Raw genomic sequence first — 24,344 nt, 5'->3', positions numbered from 1 at the left:
TGTATTTTACGAGCAGTAGAATGCCCTTTTATAGTGTCTGATTTTGACTAAAAGCCCATTTGAAGATACCATCTGAGCCAGGTGGGGATTCCCTGTTAGTGGGGATTCCCTGTGTGGCAGTAACCCACTCAGGGCAGGGCTCCTGGAGGCTCTCTGCTTTCATCAAGTCAGGGTCAGCACATACTATGGGGCTCTTTGGTGGACATATGAAAGAGATAGTCAGTTATTCAGTTTAGATAAGATAGCCTCTTGCTCTGATAGGAATAGGAATTTGGATTGTTTGAGTAGCGGGGAGAGACAGGAAAGTAGAGATTGTATCCAATCGATTGATTTTTGAAGTTTTTGAAGTTCATGCACTTCATTGGCTAAATTTGTGAATTTTTCCTTATTAGGCTTGCCCACCTATCAGTATGGATGTCTGTGCTTTAAGAATACAGCTTTTCATAGGCTTGAAAGCCATCTGTCACTTTAAAAACCACGTTGTACTTCTGACCAAGGCAGACCCTGAAACCGTTCCAGAGAGAAGAGAGTCACCCAAGAGGTTTCTGTAAGCATGCCCATCACCCCCAGACATCCTTGCCAAAGTTTCTGGAATGAATTGTGTTACTGGTATATTTTGTGTACATCTTCACTAACCTTTTTAAATCAAAAATTTGAATGATCAGATGGGTTTTCTAGGTGTTCTTTTTTCAGAGTAACAAAAGAAGGTTTAATGTTGTCTATAGTATCCTTTGTAATTGACTGTGAGCTTTCAGAAGAAAATAAATTATAAAACTGTTTCAGTAAAAATCTGTTATTGTATAATAAGAATTTAAAGGACATGTTTTTCTGTGTAATTAATGAGCGAGATCGAGCCTCTTAGGCTAATCGAAACTACAAAGCTCTTTATTATTTTTCTTCCTTGACCTTTCAGTGGCAATATTTTTATCCAAAGTTTTTTTTTCTGGTATTTCAACTTGAAAAGAAATTAACTAATGCATTTCTTACCTGAAAGCACATTTGTGATGTATAAATTATGTGTTAATCTACCTTAAAATAAAAGTGCATTCTTCTAATCTTAGGTTAATTCTAACTTCAGTTTTCTGCTTTCGCATTATTTGGGATAAAATGGTTAATTCCAAAGTGGTAATGCTTCTAGTCGATGTTTCCTAAGTTCCTGTGAACTTAGTGGTTGGGAATGCAATCTAATTTGAACATTCTTCTATGGAAATTTTAAGTAGGAGAGAAAACTGTTGAGGGCAGGGGGCGAGGAACATAGAGTAAATTTCAAATCAAACACTGTAGTTTTTGCATTTTTGAGTTATTTGTGTCTGTGCTTTGTTCCACCAGCAGAAATAACCAGGTTGCCATGGGTAACTAGTCACCTAGAGTGTGCACAAAGTGGTCTAAAAATGACTGATCATAAAAGCTTTCTGGCAAGAGGAAAAATAACTTGCAATCTTATACATTTGATGTCTTAATAGTGTTATATTTTTAAAAATGGTTTAAAAATTTTAATTTATTTGAAAATTCATTTGGCCAAAACTTTGCATTTTAGAAAAGACTGCATACTACAGAAAATGCTTCGTACAGTGAAAGCTGGAAATATGATAGTGCTTTAAGTTGACTTACAGTTCTGTGTTTTACATTTTCCCAGCAGCCCTGGCCTCACGACGGCCACATGCTGGAGAGAGCCAGGTTGCAGGGATTTTCACGGCCAAGTCTCTGTTCTTTTTGAGAGGTCTTGCCTGTTCTTTGAGCTTATTGCCTATTTAAGAATACTTGTGGAATGATTTGGAAATGATTGGTTGACCAGTCCACGAGAGTGTAGTAAGTGAACTGCTGTTCGGCCTACATAGTGTTGTACACTAATGTTCTCTAAAAATCTACTGTGTAGTTAAATCACCAAAGTGAAAGTGAAGTTGCTCAGTCGTGTCCAACTCTTTGCGACCCCATGGACTATAGCCTACCAGGTTCCTCTGTCCATGGGATTTTCCAGGCAAGAATACTGGAGTGGGTTGCCATTTCCTTCTCCAGGAGATCTTCCCAACCCAGGGATTGAACCTGGGTCTCCCGCATAAATCACCAAAGAAAATACTAAATGAAAATGGTATCAGAGTTACAATATTTTAGGTATCTGGTATTTACCATTTAAAATCGCCATTTATTAATAGTATGTCTTGTCTTACAATTCTTGTCCTTTGTTTTGCTTTTAGTTCTAGAAAAGGTACCAGTGTTAATCCCAAAACACCTCCTGTAGCTGAAGCTGGGTGGAATTTGTATATTGTGAATACGGTCTCACCAGTGCAACTGTACAAAGAAATGGTACTCCTTTCAGACTTCTTATTTGTAGAAGTTTAGAGTCTAATTGATCATTAGAAATTGATTCTAAGTATCACACATTCAGAATGCCACAACCCACCAGCTTCAAGGCTCTTACAGAGAACTGTATATCTTCACCTTCTTGTTTTCACAGCTCGTAACATTTGAGGATCTAAGAGAAATTCCCATCACTAAAATAAGACTCCCTTATTCATACCCACTCTCCTATGGGAATTGATTAGCCAGTCTAAACATAAATAGCCTTTGCCCTTTACTTTGAACCCTGGCAAGAGAATCATGAAATGGAGTGGAAAGAAATCTCAGATCATATGTCTGTGTTTCACACTTCTTTGAAATATTAACTGATGGTCCTAGCGTACCACGGCACTTGTAGTATTGTCCTGTGGGTATCTTTATTCCTTTTCTAAGAGTGACAGCTGTCTGCTTATCCCTGATGATTTTTATAAACTATTTTGAAATAATTTCAAATCTACAGAAAAGTTGCGAGAATAAGAATAGCACAAATAAAGTCATTATATTCCCCACATCAATTTACCTGTAGTCAGCAGAGTCAACATTATACCGCCTATGCTTCTCTCTCTCTCTTTTTTTGTTTTTGATGTCTCATCTTATTTATTTCTGACTCTTAGAACATCTCATTTTTGACTGGATTCAGACTCAGAAGGAAAAGTTCTCCGAGAGGACAGCCTCCATCTCTTTCTCTCTCTTTTCAGATATTTTTATTTATTTATTTTTATTTTTGGCTCTGCTGGGTCTTTGATGCTGTGCGGGCTTTTCTGTAGTTGCAGCGAGCAGGGGCTGCTCTCTAGTTGGGGTGCAAGGGCTTCTCATTGCGGTGGCTTCTCTTGTTGTGGAGCACGGGCTCTAGGGCCTGCAGGTCTCAGTAGTTGGCGCCATGTGAGCTCAGTAGTTGAGGAACATGGGCTCAAGAGCACAGGCTCAGTAGTTGTGGTGCACAGGCTTAGTTGTCCTACAGCTTGTGGGATCTTCCTGGATCAGGGATCGAACCCGTGTCTCCCGTGTTGGCAAGTGGATTCTTTTCCACTGAGCCGCCTGGGAAGCCCAGCCTCTGTCTCTTGACAGTCTGTTGCTGGTGTTTTTCTTTGGCCTTCTTCATTCTCTTGGCCGAAAGCTTAGGATATTCTGCAGCCTCTTCCATATATTTCTTAGTACACTGTTTCTTTGGAGCAGCACATCCACGTTTGTGCTGCAGAACACGTGGAGTAACAGGACAATGAATCTTGAGTGCTCTGGTCCTAGGTTCCTTACCTTCTTTGTTTAGGGGCTTTCTTACAACATACTGGCGGATTTCATTTTCTTAGGAGAGATTGAAAAGTTTTCGAGTTCTTCTAGTTCTTTTGGTCCCCAGGCAATGAGGCACAGTAGTATCAGGGAGTCCAAGAATATCCTTTTCCCTTTTTTTTTTTTACAATGACCTAATTGAGAACACTCAGGTCAGCATCCACCATGCAACCCCATCAGACTTGCACTTTCTCCAGTCCTTCTTGGCTGTAACAGAAATGCCCCTTACTCAGCAGCAGGCAGACTCGGCCATGGGTCAAGACACCTTGCTTCATGGGGAAACCCTGTTTATCGTTCCCAGCACTGACTGGGACCACATAGCCCTTCCATTCTTCACCCAGAGCCTCAGCAGCAACTTCTGTGGCCATAAGCTTCTCATAGAAGGTACGAAATTTTTGTTCATCATCCACTTCAATGAGCTTCTGGAAACCAGTGACCAGAAAGAGATGTTCAACTTCATTCTGAAGCCTCTCTCTCCCTTTTTGCACTCTTGTGCTTTCTAAATGCACAGTCATGCCTGCATATTTTCTTCTGATCCATTGGGACGTATATTGCATACATCCTGGCCCAATGCCCCTAAATATTTCAATGCATGTTTCCTAAGAATTTAGATATTTGCTTATACAATTATAGCACACACATGTGTTTCAGTAAATTTAACAATGACAATAATTTATCTAGTCTATGGTTCATATTCCATTTTTGTCGATGGATTCAGTAATGGCCTAGTAGCATTTCCCCCATCCTCTGGCCCAGGATCCAGTCTAGAAATCAAGTAATGTATTTAACTGTCATGTCTCTTTAACCTCCTTTCATCCAAAATATGTTCATAGCCTTTGTTTTATTAAAAAAAACTTTTCTTGTTTTCTTTTTGTTATTGTTGAAGTATAGTTAATGTCCAGTATTGTAAGTTACAGGTGTAAACATATTGATTCACAATTTTAAAGGTTATAGCCTATTTATAGTTATTGGCTATATTCCCTGTGTTCAGTTCAGTTCAGTCTCTCAGTCGTGTCCGACTCTTTGTGACCCCATAAATCGCAGCACGCCAGGCCTCCCTGTCCATCACCAACTCCCGGAGTTCACTCAGACTCGAGTCCATCGAGTCAGTGATGCCATCCAACCATCTCATCCTCGGTCGTCCCCTTCTCCTCCTACCCCCAATCCCTCCCAGCATCAAAGTCTTTTCCAGTGAGTAAACTCTGCACATGAGGTGGCCAAAGTACTGGAGTTTCAGCTTTAGCATCATTCCTTGCAAAGAAATCCCAGGGTTGATCTCCTTCAGAATGGACTCGTTGAATCTCCTTGCAGTCCAAGGGACTCTCAAGAGTCTTCTCCAACACCACAGTCCAGTATATTCTTGTAGCTTATTTATTTTATATGTAGTAGTTTGTACCTCTTATTCTTACTCCTTTATCTTTTCCTTCCCCCGCTGGTAACCACCAGCTTGTTCTCTGTAAGACTGTTTCTTTTTTATTTTTTTCACTATTTTGTTGCATTTTTAGATTTCACTCTTTGTTTTATAACAGATAGTTTTGAAAAATATTTCTCCTCCTCCACCTTTTAAACATTTATTTTTTCCATTTCATTTCATTTCGTTTTGTTTCTTCTCTCATGATTAGATTGAGGTTATGTGTTCTTGGCTGGGTTCTCTGGTGACTCAGACAGTAAAGAATCTGCCCGCCATGCAGGAGATCCAGGTTCGATTCTTGGGTCGGGGGCGTCCCCTGGAGAAGGGAATGGTTACCTCCTCCAATATTCTTGCCTGGAGAATTGCACGGATAGAGGAGCCAGGCGGGCTGCAGTCCATGGGTCACAAAGAGTTGGGCCAGAACTCTGTGTAGATGCCGTTCCGTCTTTCTCAGAGTTTCACGAGGGGAGGTGCAGACTATTCATTTGTCCTTCACCGGCAATGTTCGCTTTGGTCATCAGGTGAAGGTTTTGCCTGATTTGTCCCTGGCATTTTAATGCTGATAAATTTATCAGCTTTGGCCTGTGTTTTCAGTCTTATTTAATTGAAAGTCTTAGACATCATCCAGATGATTTGCCTACTGGAGTCTAAAAATACTGATTGGCTCAGATTAGCTAGTGAAAATTTTTATAAGCCCACTATGAGTTATAGAATTAGATGTAGTAGAATCTAAATTCACCAATTGAAACTAAGATAAAGGAAGGATGCTCAGTCTGAATTTGAGAAAGATTGAAATCATAGAACTTTAAAAATAGTTAAGTCTTTCAGATATGTTCATTAGCTGTATCAAATTGTGATCAAATTATTGCTCAGTTAACAGTATCATTAGTATTACAGTACTAATTGCTTTCTCTGATGATTAACGTTGTTTAACAGTATTTACAATCATGTATGTGATAAATTGACTCATACATTGTGGGGGAAAAGAAAGCCACTTTAGCTAAGCCTTATCAGAATGATAAATAACCACTTTTTATTTCTTAGGATGGAATGTGTTCAGATAGTAACTTTATAAACAACTTATAGACCTGGGAAACTTTGGGGCGATGTTTTCAGCATCATGAACTGCTTGCCTTCTTTGTGTGTTAGGTAGACTACAGTAATGCCTACAAGACTGCAAAAACCCGGAGCTGCATCCACCTTCTCAGCGAGGCTCACTTGTTAGTGAGAGCGGCCCTGATGGATGCCAGTCAGCTGGAACCTGGAGAAAAGGCAGAGCTTTTAGAAGCATTTAAAGAAAGCTGTGGGCACCTTGGCGACTGCTACAGCAGGTTGGTGATGCTGCTTGGAAGCTCGTTAAAGAAGCCACCTGAGCTTCAGGTGTAACTTACCAATGTTTCCACCTCCGGCAGTTCCCTGACAAATGGGACAACACATGAGGGGCTGTGATTTATTTACTCATTTATTCCACAGCACTTGTTGAGCACATCCTGTGTGCCAGGTGCTGTGCTAAGCTTAGAGAGATAAACATGACCTGTTCCTATGCAAGGACTTACAGTTTATTAGATGAGCAGTGTTTATGTCTCCTTCAAATTTAGAAATTTGAAGTTTCTTTTCAGGCCTTTGGGTGGTGGTGGGGCATGACCAATGACCTGAGACAACTGTATTACTCATCTATTGCCTATTAGTTTTGAGGCAGAGATCCTAGTTGGACAGTCTGTGATTTTAATCTTAGTAATCAATGGTTTTATAATGTCAGAAAAGGACACTAGGAAGAAGAATGATTTCTATTTTTGAGAATGATCTTTACAATTTTTTTTTAATATAATTGTTTTAAAGGCTTATTTGAACCACGGGAGTCATAAATTAATGAATGGCTTTTCCTACTTATGGTCTTCCCCTGGTGGCTCAGATGGTAAAGAATCTGCCTGCAGTGTAGGAGACCCAGGTTCAATCCCTGGGTCAGGAAGATGCCCTGGAGAAGGGAATGGCTACCCACTCCAGTATTCTTGCCTGGAGAATTTCATGGACAGAGGAGCCTGGTGGGCTATAGTCCATGAGGTCACACAGAGTCGGAGATGACTGAGCAACTACCACTTTCCTGCTTATAAACACCATTATTGTAGAGCCGCATTATGAATATTAAAATTCACTTGTTTCTCTGATTTTATTATGAGCAAGCAAAAAGAAGCTATATTAGTTAGAATGACTTTGCAGAACAAACCTTAGGAATTTGTTCCAGCTCCTGTTGGCCACAGAAAAGTATTTGTGTCTTCTGGAAAGCATGATCTGGTTTATTATCAAATGTGTTAGACATCCAAACTTAAAATTGACAAATCTGAGGGGTTTTTTTTTCTGCCACTTCCTTCCCTGTAGGCTTGAAACCCAGCATTCCCACCTGGCCTTGCCATACTATAAGATGTCTGGTTTGTCTATGGCGGAAGTTTTGGACCGAGTGGACTGGGCAGTAGAGGATGGATCACAGAAATACGAGCGGGGATTAATCTTCTACATTAATCATTCACTTTATGAAAACCTGGATGAAGAATTAAGTGAAGTGAATACAACTTCCTGCTTAATTAGATCGAATATTTTTAACTTTTCACTTTAGTTGTTTATGCAATTCTATTTACAAAATTAAGTTCCCAGTATTTTCATTGGTAGCATAGTCTTTTTTCCTAAAAAAGGTAACTAGGGTGCACTTTTTCTTCATTAATAATACTCATAGAATTACAGCTTGAAAAAGAGCTTAGAATCATCTTCTCATACTTTCTCATTACATAGACAGGGAGATGTGGTCCACTGTGCTTGAGTGACCTGCCCAGTGCATCAGTGGCATGTCTTTAGAAGAATGTCAGAGAACCTGGGCCTTGCCTGCCTTCTTCTCATCCACAGCCCTTTTCAAAACCCTAGTTGCCCCTCTCTCCAAGTGTCTAAAACTTTTTTATAAAATCCTGGCCCAGTGACATTTTTAAGAATTGTTTTTAGCCCCTGGTGTATTTTTTTATGTTTTGGTTGTTCTGGGTCTTTGTTCCTGTTCAGGCTTTCCCTCGTTGCCCTGTGCAGAGGCTGGCCTTTGTTGTGGTACATGGCCTTCTCATTGTGGTGGTTTCTCTCGTGGAGCACAGGCTCTTGGGTCCCTGGGCTTCAGTAGTTGCAGCCCTTGGGCTCCGGAGCATGAGCTTTAGTAGTTGTGGTTCATGAGCTTTTAGTTGCTCCACAGCATGTGGGATCTTCCCAGACCGTGGATTGAACCTGTGTCCCCTGAGTTGCCAGGTGGATTCTCATCTGCTGCACCGCCAGGGACGTCCTCCCTTTTGTGTATTTTTAAATAGTTGAATGCAGATATACAGAGTTGGGTATTGTGATTCCAAATATTTTAAGGTTTTAAGAGAAATGAAATTTTCTTCTATAAATATTAAGTACATTTTGTACTAAGTAGTAATTCTTTATAATGGACTTTTGAGTGGAATTTAATCCAGTATTTGTTTTCTTCTTCTGAACACCTGTTAGTATTAGAAATACTGACCACAGTTTGGTACAAAGAGATCATTTTAGGTCACCTCAGATCTCCCATGCTATCATCATCAACTCTCTTTTTAAATCAAAACATAGTACAAAGTTTTATATTAATTGGAATGTTGTATCTTACTTTTTTATCCTTTTTTATTTTTTTTGCTGATTTTGTGCTTTCTATCGGCTGACTGACCTTTTATTTCTTGTTTTGCTCACCAAAGGAATTGTCCGCAAAAGTAGTTCAGATGTTTTATGTGGCTGAGCCGAAGCAACTGCCACATATTCTCTGTAGTCCTTCTATGAAGAATATTGATCCTTTAACTGCCATAAAATATTTAAGGAAGCTGGATACTTCTGGATTTTCATCAGTTTTAGTGACATTGGCCAAGGCAGCAATGGCTTTGAAAATGGGAGATCTTGACATGCACAGGGATGAAATGAAAAGCCATTCAGAGGTATGGCACCGTACCTAGCATTAATAGTCAGCTAACGTAGGACCCGGTGGTCCTGAGGTGTTTAGCTTTTTTCTGGCTTCTGTGTAGCTCATTTTTCCTTAGTGGTAAAGGAAAATAGGCAATATTATATTAAAAGGAAGTGACCCAAAGTGGGAGTGCTTGGGCTTTGGATTTGGAAATGAAAAAGAATAATAAATGATAAATGGTAGCTAGGGGTATTCAAAGACTTTTCAACTTAGTGTCAGATTTATTCAGAGCACAGCGCTTGGTACTGAAGAGCATATAGGCTCTGCCCTAAGCTGACAGTGTGACGTGGCATGAAGAGGTGTGGGGTGTGTCCCTAAAAACAGAACAGTGATACATATTCAAGTACAGCAAGTGGGATGTTAACCTTGAGCCTTAGGCATCCAGCAGTTGAGAAGATCACAAATGACTGTGAAAGACTGGGGATTGAATGGTGGCTTCCCAGGTGGCTTCCCCCGGGAAGAGTGGCCCTGTAGGGAGATGAGCCAAAGAGGTTAATCAGTCGAGGAAGAAATGAAGAAGTGACATTAGCTGAGTACTTATTGCTCAGGTGTAACCAAGAAGAGCAGGAGTTCTTTATTGCTGCACAAATGGCACATTTTGTTATGGTGAGGAGAGCAAGTCAACACTGACATGTCCTCTACTTTGAAGAGTAGAATTCTAGGAAGGTGAACTTTCATAATTTTGAAGAATCCTAGATAGACATAAATTTAAAGCTGTCTATAATATATGACACTTTGATGCTTAACTATGTTAATAACTTCTAGGAAGACAGTTATTAATGATGTTCTTAGAATTGTCTTTGTAGTTAAATTAAAAATTGAGATTATAATAAATTGTTAATGGCTTATCAGTGATTCTTGAATGCAGTAGCATGTATTTCCAAGATGAATGCAATGTATATTCGGTTCCTAAATTTTGTTTTGTTTTTAATCTGAAGATGAAGTTGGTATGTGGCTTCATTCTGGAACCTCGGCTATTGATTCAGCAGAGGAAAGGACAGATTGTTCCAACTGAGTTTGCAGTTCACTTGAAGGAGACTCAGCCTGGATTGCTTGTGGCTTCAGTCCTGGCCTTACAGAAGAACAACAAAATTGGAATTGAAGAAGCAGATTCCTTCTTTAAGGTTTGTCACTTTGAACATGTTATTTTAGATGGCCTGATGAAGTTGATGGGAAGTGAGGAGTAGAATAAGAGAAGCAAGTTTTCATTTGTTTATTGAAATACCAGACTTACACATAATCACTTAAAAAAATACAGGTTAAAAAAATGTTTCTTGAAAAATTCTGTTCATGCAACTGGAGTATATTAAAATGTTTAAATTGGCTTTTCCCATGGCACTAATGCTAGTGGATAAATTGTTGAACACGTGGTCCACATGATGGAGTGCTTTTTAGACCAGCTATAACTTGATCAGTGCTATATTTGTCTGAGTCGTAGGGGCTTGTTTCACTGTTCTCAAGGTGCTTTGTGGTAAAGATGGAGACACGATCCCTCAGCTCTTAGTGGACTTTTGGGAAGCTCAGCTGGTAGCCTGTCTCCCAGATGTGGTGCTTCAGGAACTTTTTTTCAAGCTCACATCACAGTACATCTGGAGATTATCGAAGAGGCAGCCTCCTGACACCACACCATTGAGAACATCAGAGGACCTGGTAAGATAATGGAATAGTACAGTGAGTCAGACTTTATGTACATTCCCTGGAGAAGGAAATGGCAACCCACTCCAGTATTCTTGCCTGGAGAATCCCATGGATGGAGGAGCTTGGTGGGCTACAGTCCGTGGGTCGCAAAGAGTCGGACACGACTGAGTGACTTCACTTTCACTTTCATACATTATGATAATGTCACTTATTTTTAACAGTATAACATCAAACATAATATTACCAGACTTTTAAATTTTATTATTTATTTAATTTTATTTTTGGTTGCACTGGATCTTCATTGCTGTGTGCATATTTGCTCTAATTGTGGAAAGCAGGGGCTACTTTCTTGCTGCAGTATAGGGGATTCTCACTGCAGTGGCATCTCTTGTTGTGGAGCACAGGCTCAGTAGTTGCGGTGCATGGACTTAGTCGCTCCATGATATGTGGAATCTTCCTGGACCAGAGATCGAACCCATGTCCGCTGCATTGGCGGGCCGATCCTTGTCCACTATACCACCACGGAAGTCCTACCAGATTCTTTCTTTAAGCAGGAGTTAAAAACTTGCCTGTGAGTGACATCCACATTTGAAATTTTATATGCTAAGGAGAGCCTCCTACCACTCCTTTATTATTTCCTTGTAGTGGTACCTCAGTAGCCAAAGTGTGGAGAATCGGGCTTTCCCCCAAACCCATCTGCACGCCCTTAGGTGATGGTCATGAAGTAGAACGTGAGAGAAGAGACACCTGCAGACCTCCCTGCTGGGAGAGGAACTGCAGAAGCCCTGTGGGAGAGAGACTTCCTCCCTAGACTTCCACTTCCTGTCGGCTGCACAGACTAGAGCTCTTTTGCAGTCTGAGCCGCTCTGACAACTCTGCTCTTATGCTTCCTGGTCTCCTCACCCCCTTTACCCCTTATGGATGCAAGGCTAATGTGGATTTTCTTGAATAAGGGAGTCTTTATGGGAATTCTTCAGAACTTATGGAAGAGGTTTTGACTCCCAAGGAAAGTAGTAGAAATAAAAATCATTTTCAGTGTTACTGTTAACTTTTTTTTTGGCCACGCTGCATGGCACACAGAACTTGCCTGATCATGGATTGAACCCGTGCTCCCTGCAGTGGAAGCGCGGAGTCTTAACCACTGGCCCACCATGGCAGTCCCTTATTAACTTTTTTTAAATGTAATTAGCTTAAAAGAAGTATTACCCTTTTTGTTAGAAACTGTCTCTTTGCACCCTTTTGAAAGTTAAAATATTAGGAAATATTTAGTAAAGATTTGTTCATTAAGAAGCAGCAAGGCTGAAACATTTCCCAGGGGAATACATTCTAAGACTTTCTTCCCATTCCCAAGAAAATGTATAACTAATTTAGGGACACAGCAGAAAGTTGGAGACTGCTTACTTTTTGTGGGATGGATGAAGAAAACCTTGTTTTATTGTACTTTGTTTACAATAAATTTCTTTTACATTTTAGATAAACACCTGTAGTCATTATGGCTTAATAAATCCATGGGTTAATGTCTTAATCTCATCCGAATCTTTAGTCGACAAAAATTATATGGAAGACCTTTCAAAATTACAGGTAAATAAAGATGCCTCTTTTTCTTATGAATTTGTATATTATAATATAGTATAGGACTTAAATTTGGTAAGCTCCCAGTTGTCCTGTTAACTGAGAGTGTGTAGTTTGGGCGACAGATCTATCATGAGGCATCCTCAGCAGCTCTGCAGGGAATTCCTGCTGCTTCTGCCTGAAACTGCTGAAGGAAGGCTGGTTTTGTTGCTGGTGGGTGGGCGAGTGAGCTTCACCGAGTCCTGTGACAGTCTTGCCTCACTTTCAGGATGTGCTTGAAAATGCTTTGTGAAATAAAAGTACGGCAAATGCTTCGTGGTGTTTTCATTGTGATTCACTTTTTTTTTTTTAATTAATTTAGTTAATTAATTTTTTTTAATTTTAGCATTCACTCATACAGTTTAGGCCTCTAGCCCAAGCCAAGCGCACCTATCTATCTTATAGGAAACAGATTAAAGTGGTCAGCTTATCTGGTTCCTTACAGAGTTTTCCCCCCAGATATTTATTTATTTATATATTGGGCTACATGGATCTTAGTTGCAGCATGTTGTATCTTCAGTCTTCCTTGTGGCATGTGGGATATAGTTCCCTAACCAAGGGTCGAACTCAGGCTCCTGCATTGGGAGCTTGGAGCTTAGTCACTGGGCCACCAGGCAAGTCCCAGATTTTTTTTTAATTAATTAATTTATTTTAATTGGAGGACAGTCACTTCACAACCCTGTGGTGGCCCCTGCCACACATTGACACAGATCAGCCATGGGCACACATGTGCCCCAGATTTTTTTTAAAGTAAGAAATATGATCAAGAGAATGTAGCCCATCCCACAAGAATTCTGACCTCGATAGTGTTTTGACTGAAAGTGAGAAATGAAGTCCACATTTGACCTGGTGGGTGGGGCTGGGCTGCATGTGTATGTGATTTTATTTGATGGAGTCAGCGGCCTGAGGACTGAATATAATGCTCACATCTGTTGTGTTTGGTCTGCTAACATGTGAAAGCTGAGATTTCAAATGAAGAAGTGTTGAGTTTCAAGTTTCTCTTTGAAAACCTCAGCAGCACTTTGATCCAGCCGTAATCCCCGGCCCTCACTGCCTGAGACCTGTGGGCTGGAGCCCCTGGTGGTTTCCCTCCTTACGCAGGGCTCACGCAGTCCTGGCTGCCTGACGACCTCACGCTCATCTCCAGTCTCCCTGGTCCAGAGGCGGAGTGTCTGGCGTCCATTTTCCTTATACCCAGCTGCCTCTGTACATTTTCGTCATCTAGTTTGGCCTTGTTAGGCTTTTTGCAACCCCTGATTTATGCTGGGAACTTGGTGTAAATGTAGTTACTGCTTTTAGAAACCAAAATGTCAAATTGGGAGTGGAGGTCAGGAAGGGAAACTCAAGAGACCATATTGCTTAGTCTTAGCCTCTAGACAACCTATGATGTCTCCAGATAGAGAATTACTTACATTTTTTTTTTTTAATTGCCAAAGAAGATTCTTTCAGGTTCTTACCTCTAGTACTCTTATGATACAGAGGTGCTGCTGAGGGCTGAATCTCAGATGTGTTCATTCCACAAATAGTCCTTGATCATAAACTATAAATGTGATTGATGTACAGCGTTGAATGAGGCAGGCAAGACCTTGTCCTCTTAGAATATATGTGTTAATTATATATTTAAAGTCATAATATGTGCTGTTAAGTATCCCCTATAAAGCTTCAAAGCATACTTAAAATCTCGGCTTGAAAAAGTGTAATTCATTGACCTTTAGAATCCATTTTAAAGTATTTAAAAGGGAGTGTTTACTGATACAGGACAGAAGGTTCAGTTAGCCTAAATTTTTCTAAATCCTTTTCCTAACTCTAACTCTTTTCTAAATTATCTGGGGTCAATCAATCTTGTCATTTAGAAAAAAGAACTATCAAGAACAAAAAGATCTCATCTCTTCTTACCTCAGAATGAGATTCAGAATCACCTGGAGAGCTTTTCAAAACTATGACTTCCCTCTACCCACCAGCTAACCACCACCACACAGATTTAATATGTCTCTGTTACTTGTCCTCAAAAAACATTGTAATAGTATATTTGTGCAAAAATTAATATAAAAACAATCTATAAATCTATCTATAAAATCTATCGAAACAATCTATGTGTCAAAAAAAAAAGCACTACTGCATTTAGAACACAGTAGCTAGTATATGCCTACCTTTTACCAGAATTGTCCTGGTCCCCTCCCCTCACCTTTTTGCCATTTCCCCCCTCTTGGAGCCACAGGTGTGATCGTGTAGAGAATTCTGTGAATTCCAGTCCCAAGGAGATCAGAAAAGGGAATAAATAGTGCCTGTGTTGAGGGTGGAGAGTCCATTTCCAATATTGGGGGGAAAAAAAGGAACACACTGGTGAAAAGCAGACAACATTGAGTATTTTAAAGAGTAGTAGTAACCTGCGGGCCATTTTTTATCCAGTGATGCATGTCTGGTTGTCTGGTAATATTTTGTTTTTTGGCCACATCTTGAAGTTGCAGGATCTTAATTCCCCAACCAGGAATCAAACCTGTGCCCCCTGCAGTGGACGTACCACTAGACCTCCAGGGAATTCTGTGTCTGGTGTTTCTTATTTTTAAACTTCTTAATGATATGGATTCAACTATCTAAAAGTTCCTGGGTAACCCATTTTGTACCAAGCTTTGATTCATTTCACTTTAATCATCTTATTTCATATTTGCTACGTTACTGTCAGAAAATTATTCAGATGAAAGTGAATATTGCAGGAAGGAAACAGACCAACCTTATTCTCCTAGCCATTCTTCGATAATTGGAGTAAAATCATAACGCTGACTGTAAATGGATAGTTCATGTTCCACATTCTCGTGTGAGTCTGAGAAGATGCTGTAGTAAAAAGGATAAAAGAAGAAGAAAATCAGGATATGACTATTTCATTTTTATCCAGAATAAAGGGGAAGCAGAGATTATTTTGGTGGTATAATCAAAAGTAGTATTAATATTAGTTTAAATGCTTAAAAGTAAAATGTTGGTCACGTTCTGAATACTGAAATAACAGCTGCTCTAAGTCATTTAGCTTGCAGCAAATGGTATTGATACAAATTATTAGTTCTTAGTTTGCTTAGTTTTCTTAAATATTAAATTTTATTTTTGGTTTATATATGGTACATGTGTATTATAGAAACCTTGGAAAGTGTGAAAAAGAAAGCAAAAGTGGGCTTTATCCTTCTATGCAGTGAACTGGTTTCTATTTCAAATTTCAGTGCTCTTCCAAAGGCATGTACCTATATAGATTTTACAGAATTGATCATGCTTTGAATATAATTTTGTATTTTTTTTTTACTGATTTGATCATGAGCAGCATTTTGTCCTTAATTGCCTTTGAAAACAATTTTGATAGCTACAAAATATTCCATCATTTGAATGTACCATAATTTATTTACTCATCACTTCTTGATGAATGTTTAGATTTCTTCTAGTTTTTCAATATTACAGATATTCTTGAGTTGACATCATTGGAAACACTTGTGTTCTGTTATGTTGTGCTTTAGTGTTTTGGGTGCCTCTTTCCATAACATTTCACTTTTCTGTTCATAGTCTCTTATATGTGGTCCTTCGTTTGACATAGCTTCCATCATTCCATTCTTGGAGCCACTCTCAGAAGATACTGTTGCTGGCCTCAGTGTCCATGTTCTGTGTCATACGCGTTTGAAAGAGTATGAGCAGTGCATAGACAGGCTGTTAGAGAGATGCCCTGAGGCAGTCATCCCATATGCTAATCACGAGCTGAAAGAAGAGAATCGGGTATGCTTTTCAGATTGTGTTTTTTAGTCTTTATATGTGATAATCAAATGATAATTTTGTTGCCTTATCTGCAAAATGGGGACAGATTATGCCAGTCCAACCTCACAGGACTATGTGGGTCAAAAGAGCATGTATGTCTAATATGTTACATGTTTTGAGTACCATGACACCCCAGTCCAGTACTCTTGCCTGGAAAATCCCATGGATGGAGGAGCCTGGTAGGCTGCAGAACATGGGGTCGCTAGGAGTGGGACACGACTGAGTGACTTCACTTTCACTTTCATGCATTGGAGAAGGAAATGGCAACCCACTCCAGTGTTCTTGCCTGGAGAATCCCAGGGATGGGGGAGCCTGGTGGGAGGACACATGGAGTTGCACAGAGTTGGACACAACTGAAGCGACTTAGCAGCAGCAGCAGCAGAGGCTGTTAACATGTATTGTGCTGGTATGTTATTTTCACTAAAAATCTCTTGTTTGGAGATGAAGTCCGCTATTATCTGAAGATTTTGAAAACATAATGAATGATGAGAAAATCTTTTGTGGATTATCTGGTCTTTAGAGATTAGAAGAGTTTTTGATTTTAGAAATTTTTCTTTTGTTCCTTCCTTCTTTCCTGCTACCTCAGAGATGAAAACAAGACATGCCTATGTTTCTTCTTGAAAATAGTGGTGTACATATATATGTACAGTGTACATACTGTTAAGATTTTCAAGGTAAAAATCTGACTTATGTTATAGTTTAAGCAGAAGACTTTGAACAAAGTCTTTGCCTTAACCAAGTTGATGTATTTTTGCCCTGTGCTTCCTTGCACAATCTTTTTCTTCTTGTTGGAAATCTGAGTATAAAATGCAAACTTTAAAAGTACTCATTTTTTCCCAAGATAGACTTTGTGGTGGAAAAAATTGCTGCCTGAACTTTGTCAGAGAATAAAATGTGGTGGAGAGAAATATCAACTTTATGTATCATCACTAAAAGGTAAAATAATCTTTTTTGCTTTATTATAAATTTGGGAGTCTTCATTTCCATAATTTGCTGAAACCTTGCTTTCTCATGTATTTTATGTGATTCTCAAGTATGGTGAAGAGGGTCTGAGCTTGAGGGTCTGAGAATTACCCGGAGAGCTTACCTTATTCATTTGTATTTTTTAGCTCTTCCCTGGGCTTCCCTGGTGGCTTAGATGGTCAAGTGTCTGCCTGCAATGCGCGAGACCCGGGTGTGATCCCTGGGTCGGGAAGATACCCTGGAGAAGGAAATGGCAACCCACTCCAGTACTCTTGCCTGGAAAATTTCCATGGACTGAGGAGCCTGGTAGGCTACAGTCCATGCAGTTTGCAAAGAGTTGGACACGACTGAGAGACTTCACTTCACTTCACTTTTAGCTCTAGAGCTGATTCCTCTAAGTTAATTTTTTCAAACACTTAACAGTTTATCATAGAGAAACTCACAGCCTCAGTATTTAAAAAATTGGAATAACCATTAAGACAAGTCCATTTTGTTTTAATGATCTGGGTGCTTAATTTACCTCATGCAGGAAATTAAGATTATTTATTATTGTTAGTCATAATTATAACCAAGTACTTAGGAATGACAAGTTTCTCAAAAATTTAGACGCTTAGTATCTCTAAATTACACAGTATTTTATAGAAAAGGTAGTTACTGTTTGAATTTTTATAATTTATAGTCATTTATAAATATTGATAGCTATATGGTTTTGTTTCTCTTCTCTTGTGTGTTAATATCTCTTGCTAATGGTTGGCTTGATGACAAAGGTATGGTTCTATTGATACCAATGTGCCTAAAATATTAGAAGTTGACAGTGTGGGAATTGTATTTTCCAGCTGAGGTCACTGATTTTAAGTGTTAGGCAAAGCTAGTGGCCATTGGATGGTGCTTTTCTGGAGATCCTCATTTAAGTAAAGGTGTATGTTTGTGACTGGGAAGACAAGGAGGAACGTTCATACTACTTGTCCTACCCACCTCTCTGTGTGATACTTTCATTTTTACAAGGTAGCAGTGTCAGGTGTGGAGAAGGCAATGGCACCCCACTCCAGTACTCTTGCCTGGAAAATCCCATGGGTGGAGGAACCTGGTGGGCTGCAGTCCATGGGGTCACTAAGAGTCGGACACGACTGAACAACTTCCCTTTCACTTTTCACTTTCATGATTGGAGAAGGAAATGGCAACCCACTCCAGCGTTCTTGCCTGGAGAATCCCGGGGACAGGGAAGCCTGGTGGGCTGCCGTCTGTGGGGTCGCACAGAGTCAGACAAGACTGAAGCGACTTAGTAGCAGCAGCAGTGTCAGCTGTTTGATTGCCCAGTCCCATCTGCATCGTGTAATTTTGAGCTGATTATTGTTGTTGGTGGATCTCTTTCTGGGACAGGTACCTCACATCTTCACACCCCAGTAGTGTCGTTATCTTAGGCAAGACTCTTCCTTCTTCCTTTTCTGATCCTCATTCACAAACTCTCTACCCGTAGCTTAACCATAGTCATTCCTCCACATGTTCATTTTTCTGTATCTTTAATATGGGTGTGTTCACACACATGTGCATATAGTGTGTGTGTGGCTCACAGAACTAAGTGCTGTGTGCGATTTAACCTTTATCAGATTGTATGTAATACCTTCAGGGCTGGAATCGTGTTTTAACATTTTTCATGTTACACTTTCCTTGCCAGCGATGTGCTTCTCTATAGGAAGAGTCTATAACTAGTTACTGATTTGAAGGGAAGACACCTGAATAACCTCAAGTCCATTTTTATTGGGGGGGCAGGGGGGAGTTGTCTTTCTGTTGGCACTTGTGGTATATCCAGAAAAGACCAGGATTGGAGTTAGAATTGGAGGTGAGTTCCAAGCCTTCTACTTACTGAGTAAGCCTGAGGCAAGCCAGTTTTTTAAGTGCCTGGGACTAATGAGAAGTTCAAGACTGACTGTGGAGTAGAATGCTAGGCAAAAATTGCAAGATGGTATGGTTGAGATGGAGATCATGGATTTATATATTAATAATATACCATTATTAATATAATAAATATTTAGTATAAATATGATAATGTAGATATATAAAGTTTAATATAATAAACCACCACCAGTATACTTAGGAGCTTGGATTTCTTTCTAGTGCAGCATTTCTCAGCCTTGTCAGTACTCACATCTTGAACCAGATAATTTGTGTGTAGGTGTCTCCTGTGCATTGTAGGATGTTACCAGCATCCCTGGCCTCTACCCACTAAATACCAGTAACACTTGCCCAGGTAAACTGGAAATGTCTCCAGCCATTACCAGATGTCCCTGGGGGTGGGGGTGTGGCAAAACTGTAATTGTTGAGAACCACTGCACTAAAACAGAGCCACTAAAACTGGGGTTAGTGATTGGCTTGTTTCACGGAAATACTTATTACTATTTTTGAGTCAGTGAACTGTGCTTAGTAAAAGTTCTAGCACAGTAGTAAACTATGAAGTTTAAAAAGTCAGTTTAAATTCTAGCCAGAGATAACCGTTTTTAACATTCAACACGTATTTTCTAGACACACTGGAGGATTTAAAGTACTCTTCAGATTTATGATATTGACCTTGTTCTTGTAATCTGTATAAGTGAAGTGAAAAGTGAAGTCGCTCAGTCGTGTCTGACTCTTTGTGACCCTATGGACTGTAGCCTACCAGGCTTATCAGTCCACGGGATTTTCCAGGCAAGAGTACTGGAGTGGGTTGCCATTTCCTTCTCCAGGGGATATTCCCTACCCAGGAATCAAACTTGGGTCTCTCACATTGTAGGCAGACACTTTACCCTCTGAGCCACCAGGGAAGCCCCCCAGGAAATACTGGAGTGGGTTGCCATGCCATCCTCCAGGGGAATCTTCCCAACCCAGGGATCGAAGCCAGGTCTCCTGTACTGCAGGCGGATTCTTTACCATCTGAGCCATCGGGGAAGTCCTAACCTGTATAAGCCCCTCACTAATTGGCAGAAGAGGAGAATAGGGCAGTGGCAAGATTTTTGTTGGCTCTATAATTACAGTGGTTCCCAAATCAGTTTTTTTGTATGTAGGTTATTCTTACAGGTTCCACATTTAGACCAAATAAACTAGTTTAATAGGAAAGTGTTGATAATTCATGAGTTTTGTGAGTTAGTTAGTAATGTTTATTAAGATTCTGTTTTATGTCAGTATGTCAGAATGCATCACTGTCTTTTAAATAATTCTCCAAGGACTCTGGAAGCTAGTAGGTGGTACCACTACATGATAGATGAGGAATCTGAGACTCAGGAGTTTGACCTTCTCAAAGTCACCCAGAGCGTAAGTTGAAGAGTGATCCCTGCCCAAGTCTGTCTTGATTCCAGAGCCAGGCATCTTTCTCATATGTTCCTGTCATACCATTCACTACCTTTTTAGCAACAAGAGCATGTCATTCCTTTGTGTAAGGGGTGATTTAGATTGTGTATATTGGACAGCTGGCTTTGGAAGGACGCACACATACCTGAGCAGGAATTTTTATATTTCAGTTACTCTGCAAATAGGATAAATGGTAGGCATGTAAGAATCAAACAGAGAATGTCACTGCAGAAGGTTTAGAAACATTGTTCTTAAATGTCATTCCCTTCCCAGCAGAGGGCTGCGTGTATCAAGAACAATAGAGTCATAAAATTAGTTACCTTTTTGCGTGTATCAAGAACAATAGAGTCATAAAATTAGTTACCTTTATAAAAATGTTTACTAATTTCCTTAATATTTAATATTCATTAGAACACATTTTGCAGTTTGAGAAAAAAAAGTAAATGGTCTTGAAAACAGAGTTATGCTTATTAACATGAAAATCAGAATAGAGAGGAACAGATTTAGGAAAATGGCATCTAACACTTAGGGCTTCGCACTAGCTCAGATGGTAAAGTGCCTACCCACAATGGGGGAGACCTGGGTTTGATCCCTGGGTGGGGACAATCCCCAGGAGAAGGAAATGGCAACCCACTCCAGTACTCTTGCCTGGAAAATCCCATGGACGGAGGAGCCTGGTAGGCTACAGTCCATGGGGTCACAAAGAGTTGGACACAACTGAGCATCTTGACTTTCACTTTCATCTAACAGTTAATGCCCTCTGTGTTTGTGTGTGTGTGTGTGTTCGGGCGTGCACATACTCGTGTGTGCGTGCATGCATGCTTAGTCATGTCTGACTCTTTGCGGCCCCATGGACTGGAGCCTGCCAGGCTCCTCTGTCCATGGAATTTCCCAGGCAAGAATACTGTGGTGGGTTGCCATTTCCTACTCCAGCGGATCTTCCCAACCCAGGGATCGAACCCATGTCTCTTGAGTCTCCTGCACTGGCAGACAGGTTCTTTACCACTAGCGCCACACAGACAGTCTATAAAGGAGCTGCAATATAGTCTTAACAATAAAAACAGTGTTCAGTTGATTGTATTTTCCTACAAATGATTCTGGACAGAGTAAATTGTTAGAACTGTAAAGCATTTTTAGATTTAAAAGACTGGTTTTTTTTTCCCTCTCTCTTACTATAGTTACAACATTTTGTCACCTGAATTAGCTTCTCACTGGTTGAGTGATGAGAGAATTGGGTGAAAGGCAGAATCTCAGTTCTAACTCAGATATTCTTTCTCACAAACAGAAACACTGTCAGTTGTTGCTGTGGAACTAGAACTAAGGGATTTCTTAAACGTCCTCCCAGAAGATGGCACTGCAGCGTTTTTCTTGCCGTATCTTCTTTACTGCAGTCGAAAGAAATCATTGACTTGAAAGTATCATTTGAAATGTACCGCAATGGCACATGGCACTGAATCTTGAAAAGCTGAATGCCATATAAAATATATATATAAAGGATTTTTATATTGAATATGTACATACACTGCAAATGTTTTCAGTCTGCTTGCGAAGTCGCTTTAGTCGTGTCTGACTGTGCGACCCCATAGACGGCAGCCCACCAGGCTCCACCGTCCCTGGGATTCTCCAGGCAAGAACACTGGAGTGGGTTGCCATTTCCTTCTCCTTCAGTCTACTTACCTCAGTGTTATTACTAATTTCATAATTTATGACCTGAGTCCATTTAATTGTCCAGAATGTTAAAAAGCTACAAGACATTGGAATTCCCTCAAAGAAAGCACATATTTTGAAAGATAGAGGCTGACTTTTATACCAAGAAACATCAGTTTACTGTTGTTGGAGCCACGACAGTCTTTTTCATCCCAGGAACATAAAACAGTTTGTAAGTGTGTTCAGAAGAATGTCCTTCCAAGTAGTCCAGAATTCAACCTTCTTGATTTTTCCAGATTTTTCTACTGTGTCACTTTTAAAAACAGTAATTTTCCTTGAGAAAGATTTTATTGTTTTCCCACAGTAAAAGATATCAAACTTTATTTTCTTGTTACTTTCCAAGCTCATGTTGAGTTTCTCTGAATCAAATGAAATAAAAGTTTACAAAGCTGACTTTCTTCTTGTCTGGCTACTTAAGTAATTTGTTGAATGCATGTCTTTCAGTCAAAGTTTTGTTTCCATTTTTTGTTGATGTGTACTCTTGCTCTTTTAGCTAGAGTGTATGTGAAAAATAAAGAAATATAAAGACCTGTGTCTTCTTTTTTTAGCCTCTTATTAGACAATTGAGTCCAAGTTCAGCTCATTGATTGTGTGCTTGACCTTAGTTAAGACTGGGCAAAAATGCTACTCACTTGGTGTTTCCACAACCGTATTATAAAAACTTTTCTCATGATGGCAGTGTTTGTTTTTATCAGAATTTAATTTATAGATTATTTCTCAACTCTGTCTTTTTCCAGTTCCAGATTAACATCCTTTTGACTTCACGGGTTCACAAAATTCAGATAGGGAACATTTTCTTTTTAAATGTTTAAATAAATATTTTATTTTTAAGATATTTTAAATCTTTTATTTTAAAACTAAAATATTTTATTTTTATTTTATTTTAAAAAATTTAAAAAAAATTTAACAGCTTTGAAAGTGTTAGTTGTTCATTTGTGTCCAACTTTTGTGACTCCATGGACTGTAACCCGCCAGGTTCCTCTGTCCATGGAATTCTCCAGTCAAGAATACTGGAGTGGGTAGCCATTCCCTTCTCCAGGATTTCTTCCTGACCCAGGGATCGAACCCAACTCTTCTACATTGCAGGCATATTCTTTAACTTCTGAGCCACCAGGGAAACTCCTTTAACAGCTTTACTTAGGTATAATTGATATATAATAGCTTCCCAGATGGCACTAGTGGTACAGAACCCACTTGCCAATGCAAGAGACGTAAGAGACACTGGTTCGATCCCTGGGTCGAGAAGATCCTCTGGAGAAGGAAATGGCAATCCACTCCAGTATTCTTGCCTGGGAAAACCCATGGACAGAGCAGCCTGATGGGCTACGGTCCACAGGGTCGCAAAGAGTTGGACACAACTAAAGCAACTTAGCATGCATGACATAAAATAAATGGTACATCTTAGAAGAGTATCCTATTGATTTTTTATGGCTGCTGTAACAAATCATCACAAGCTTAGTGGCTTAAAACAACACAAAATTATCTTAACAGTTCTGTAGATTAAAAGTTCAATGTTGGTCTCACTGTTTTGAAATTTTGTTATTTTATTTTGTCTTGTTTGATTTTTTGTTTTACTTTACATTGATGCCCCTTTGTCCACTGATCCATTAGGAATGAAGTCAACAGTACATTAGAAGGATTGATAAGCCAAATTTTAGAAACATTTCATTGAATCTTATTTTTATTGAAATCATTGAATCTTTAATAGTGATCCTTTAAGGACTGTCCTGGACAACATCTAGTCATAGATTTTTTTTGTAATACAGTTTTGTAAAGCCCTACCTAATGGTGGTGATATGAACCACCTATATTAATCAGTTATATTACCAGATGTATTGGAGTCAGTCATGTCAAAATACAGTCTATTGATCTTTACATATGAAACAGTGACAGTTTTCTGCACAAATGTATGGCATGTGTATTTTCAGTCTTTTTTTTTTTTAATGCTTATAGCCATTCCAAAGTAAGCCTTCTATTCAACACTTTCACATACATTGTTACAAATCATTGTTTTTTCTTTTTTTTCCACTTATCACCAATTTATTTCTTTCATCCAGACTTGATCTCTATAGAAAAAGAAATTTTAAGACCATTATTAAAAATAGCATATATCATACAGTTAAAAAGATTAGCACATGGTGCTTTAAATGTATTCTAATTTTTAAAGGTTATGTTGTTTAGTTATTCTTGATTCATTTATATTTTTCTGCTCTTTATATGTTTAAAACACACCTCTCATTCTGCTGCTGCTGCTAAGTTGCTTCAGTCATGTCAGACTCTATG

The 24,344-nt window shown here is 39.4% G+C and overlaps 2 protein-coding genes and 1 pseudogene across 4 annotated transcripts in view; 1 reads left to right on the top strand and 2 right to left on the bottom strand.

The window, feature by feature from the left end:
• Positions 1–22,454, top strand: part of HPS3 (HPS3 biogenesis of lysosomal organelles complex 2 subunit 1) — a 41,512-nt gene extending 19,058 nt beyond the window's left edge. The window contains exons 7-17 of one of the 2 annotated variants that reach the window (XR_011251151.1): positions 393–547; positions 2,196–2,304; positions 6,185–6,366; positions 7,412–7,592; positions 8,773–9,006; positions 9,971–10,156; positions 10,494–10,682; positions 12,144–12,251; positions 15,825–16,031; positions 16,912–17,006; positions 21,640–22,454. Coding sequence is in view for 1 of the 2 variants with exons in the window: in XM_069562974.1 (XP_069419075.1) it covers positions 393–547; positions 2,196–2,304; positions 6,185–6,366; positions 7,412–7,592; positions 8,773–9,006; positions 9,971–10,156; positions 10,494–10,682; positions 12,144–12,251; positions 15,825–16,031; positions 16,916–17,006; positions 21,640–21,767 (1,770 nt within the window). In the remaining variant the exon portion in view is untranslated. The remainder of the gene's footprint in view (positions 1–392; positions 548–2,195; positions 2,305–6,184; positions 6,367–7,411; positions 7,593–8,772; positions 9,007–9,970; positions 10,157–10,493; positions 10,683–12,143; positions 12,252–15,824; positions 16,032–16,911; positions 17,007–21,639) is intronic. The other variant, XM_069562974.1, reaches the window with a different exon arrangement.
• Positions 2,958–4,084, bottom strand: LOC138425291 (small ribosomal subunit protein eS6-like; annotated as a pseudogene).
• CP (ceruloplasmin) overlaps positions 10,231–24,344 on the bottom strand; it is a 60,687-nt gene continuing 46,573 nt past the window's right edge. The window contains exons 19-20 of one of the 2 annotated variants that reach the window (XM_069562947.1): positions 15,013–15,113; positions 10,231–10,679 (exon numbers count right to left, since the gene is read on the bottom strand). In XM_069562947.1, coding sequence (XP_069419048.1) covers positions 15,022–15,113 — 92 coding nt within the window. In that variant the 3' untranslated portion in view covers positions 10,231–10,679; positions 15,013–15,021. Of the gene's footprint in view, positions 10,680–15,012; positions 15,114–23,724; positions 24,128–24,344 lie in introns of those variants that run through there. The other variant, XM_069562958.1, reaches the window with a different exon arrangement.

This window comes from Ovis canadensis, chromosome 1 (assembly GCF_042477335.2).
Source record: "Ovis canadensis isolate MfBH-ARS-UI-01 breed Bighorn chromosome 1, ARS-UI_OviCan_v2, whole genome shotgun sequence".
Classification (NCBI taxonomy): Eukaryota; Metazoa; Chordata; class Mammalia; order Artiodactyla; family Bovidae; genus Ovis; species Ovis canadensis.
Note: the sequence above shows the minus strand (reverse complement) of the source record. Positions and strands in the feature narration are given on the sequence as shown.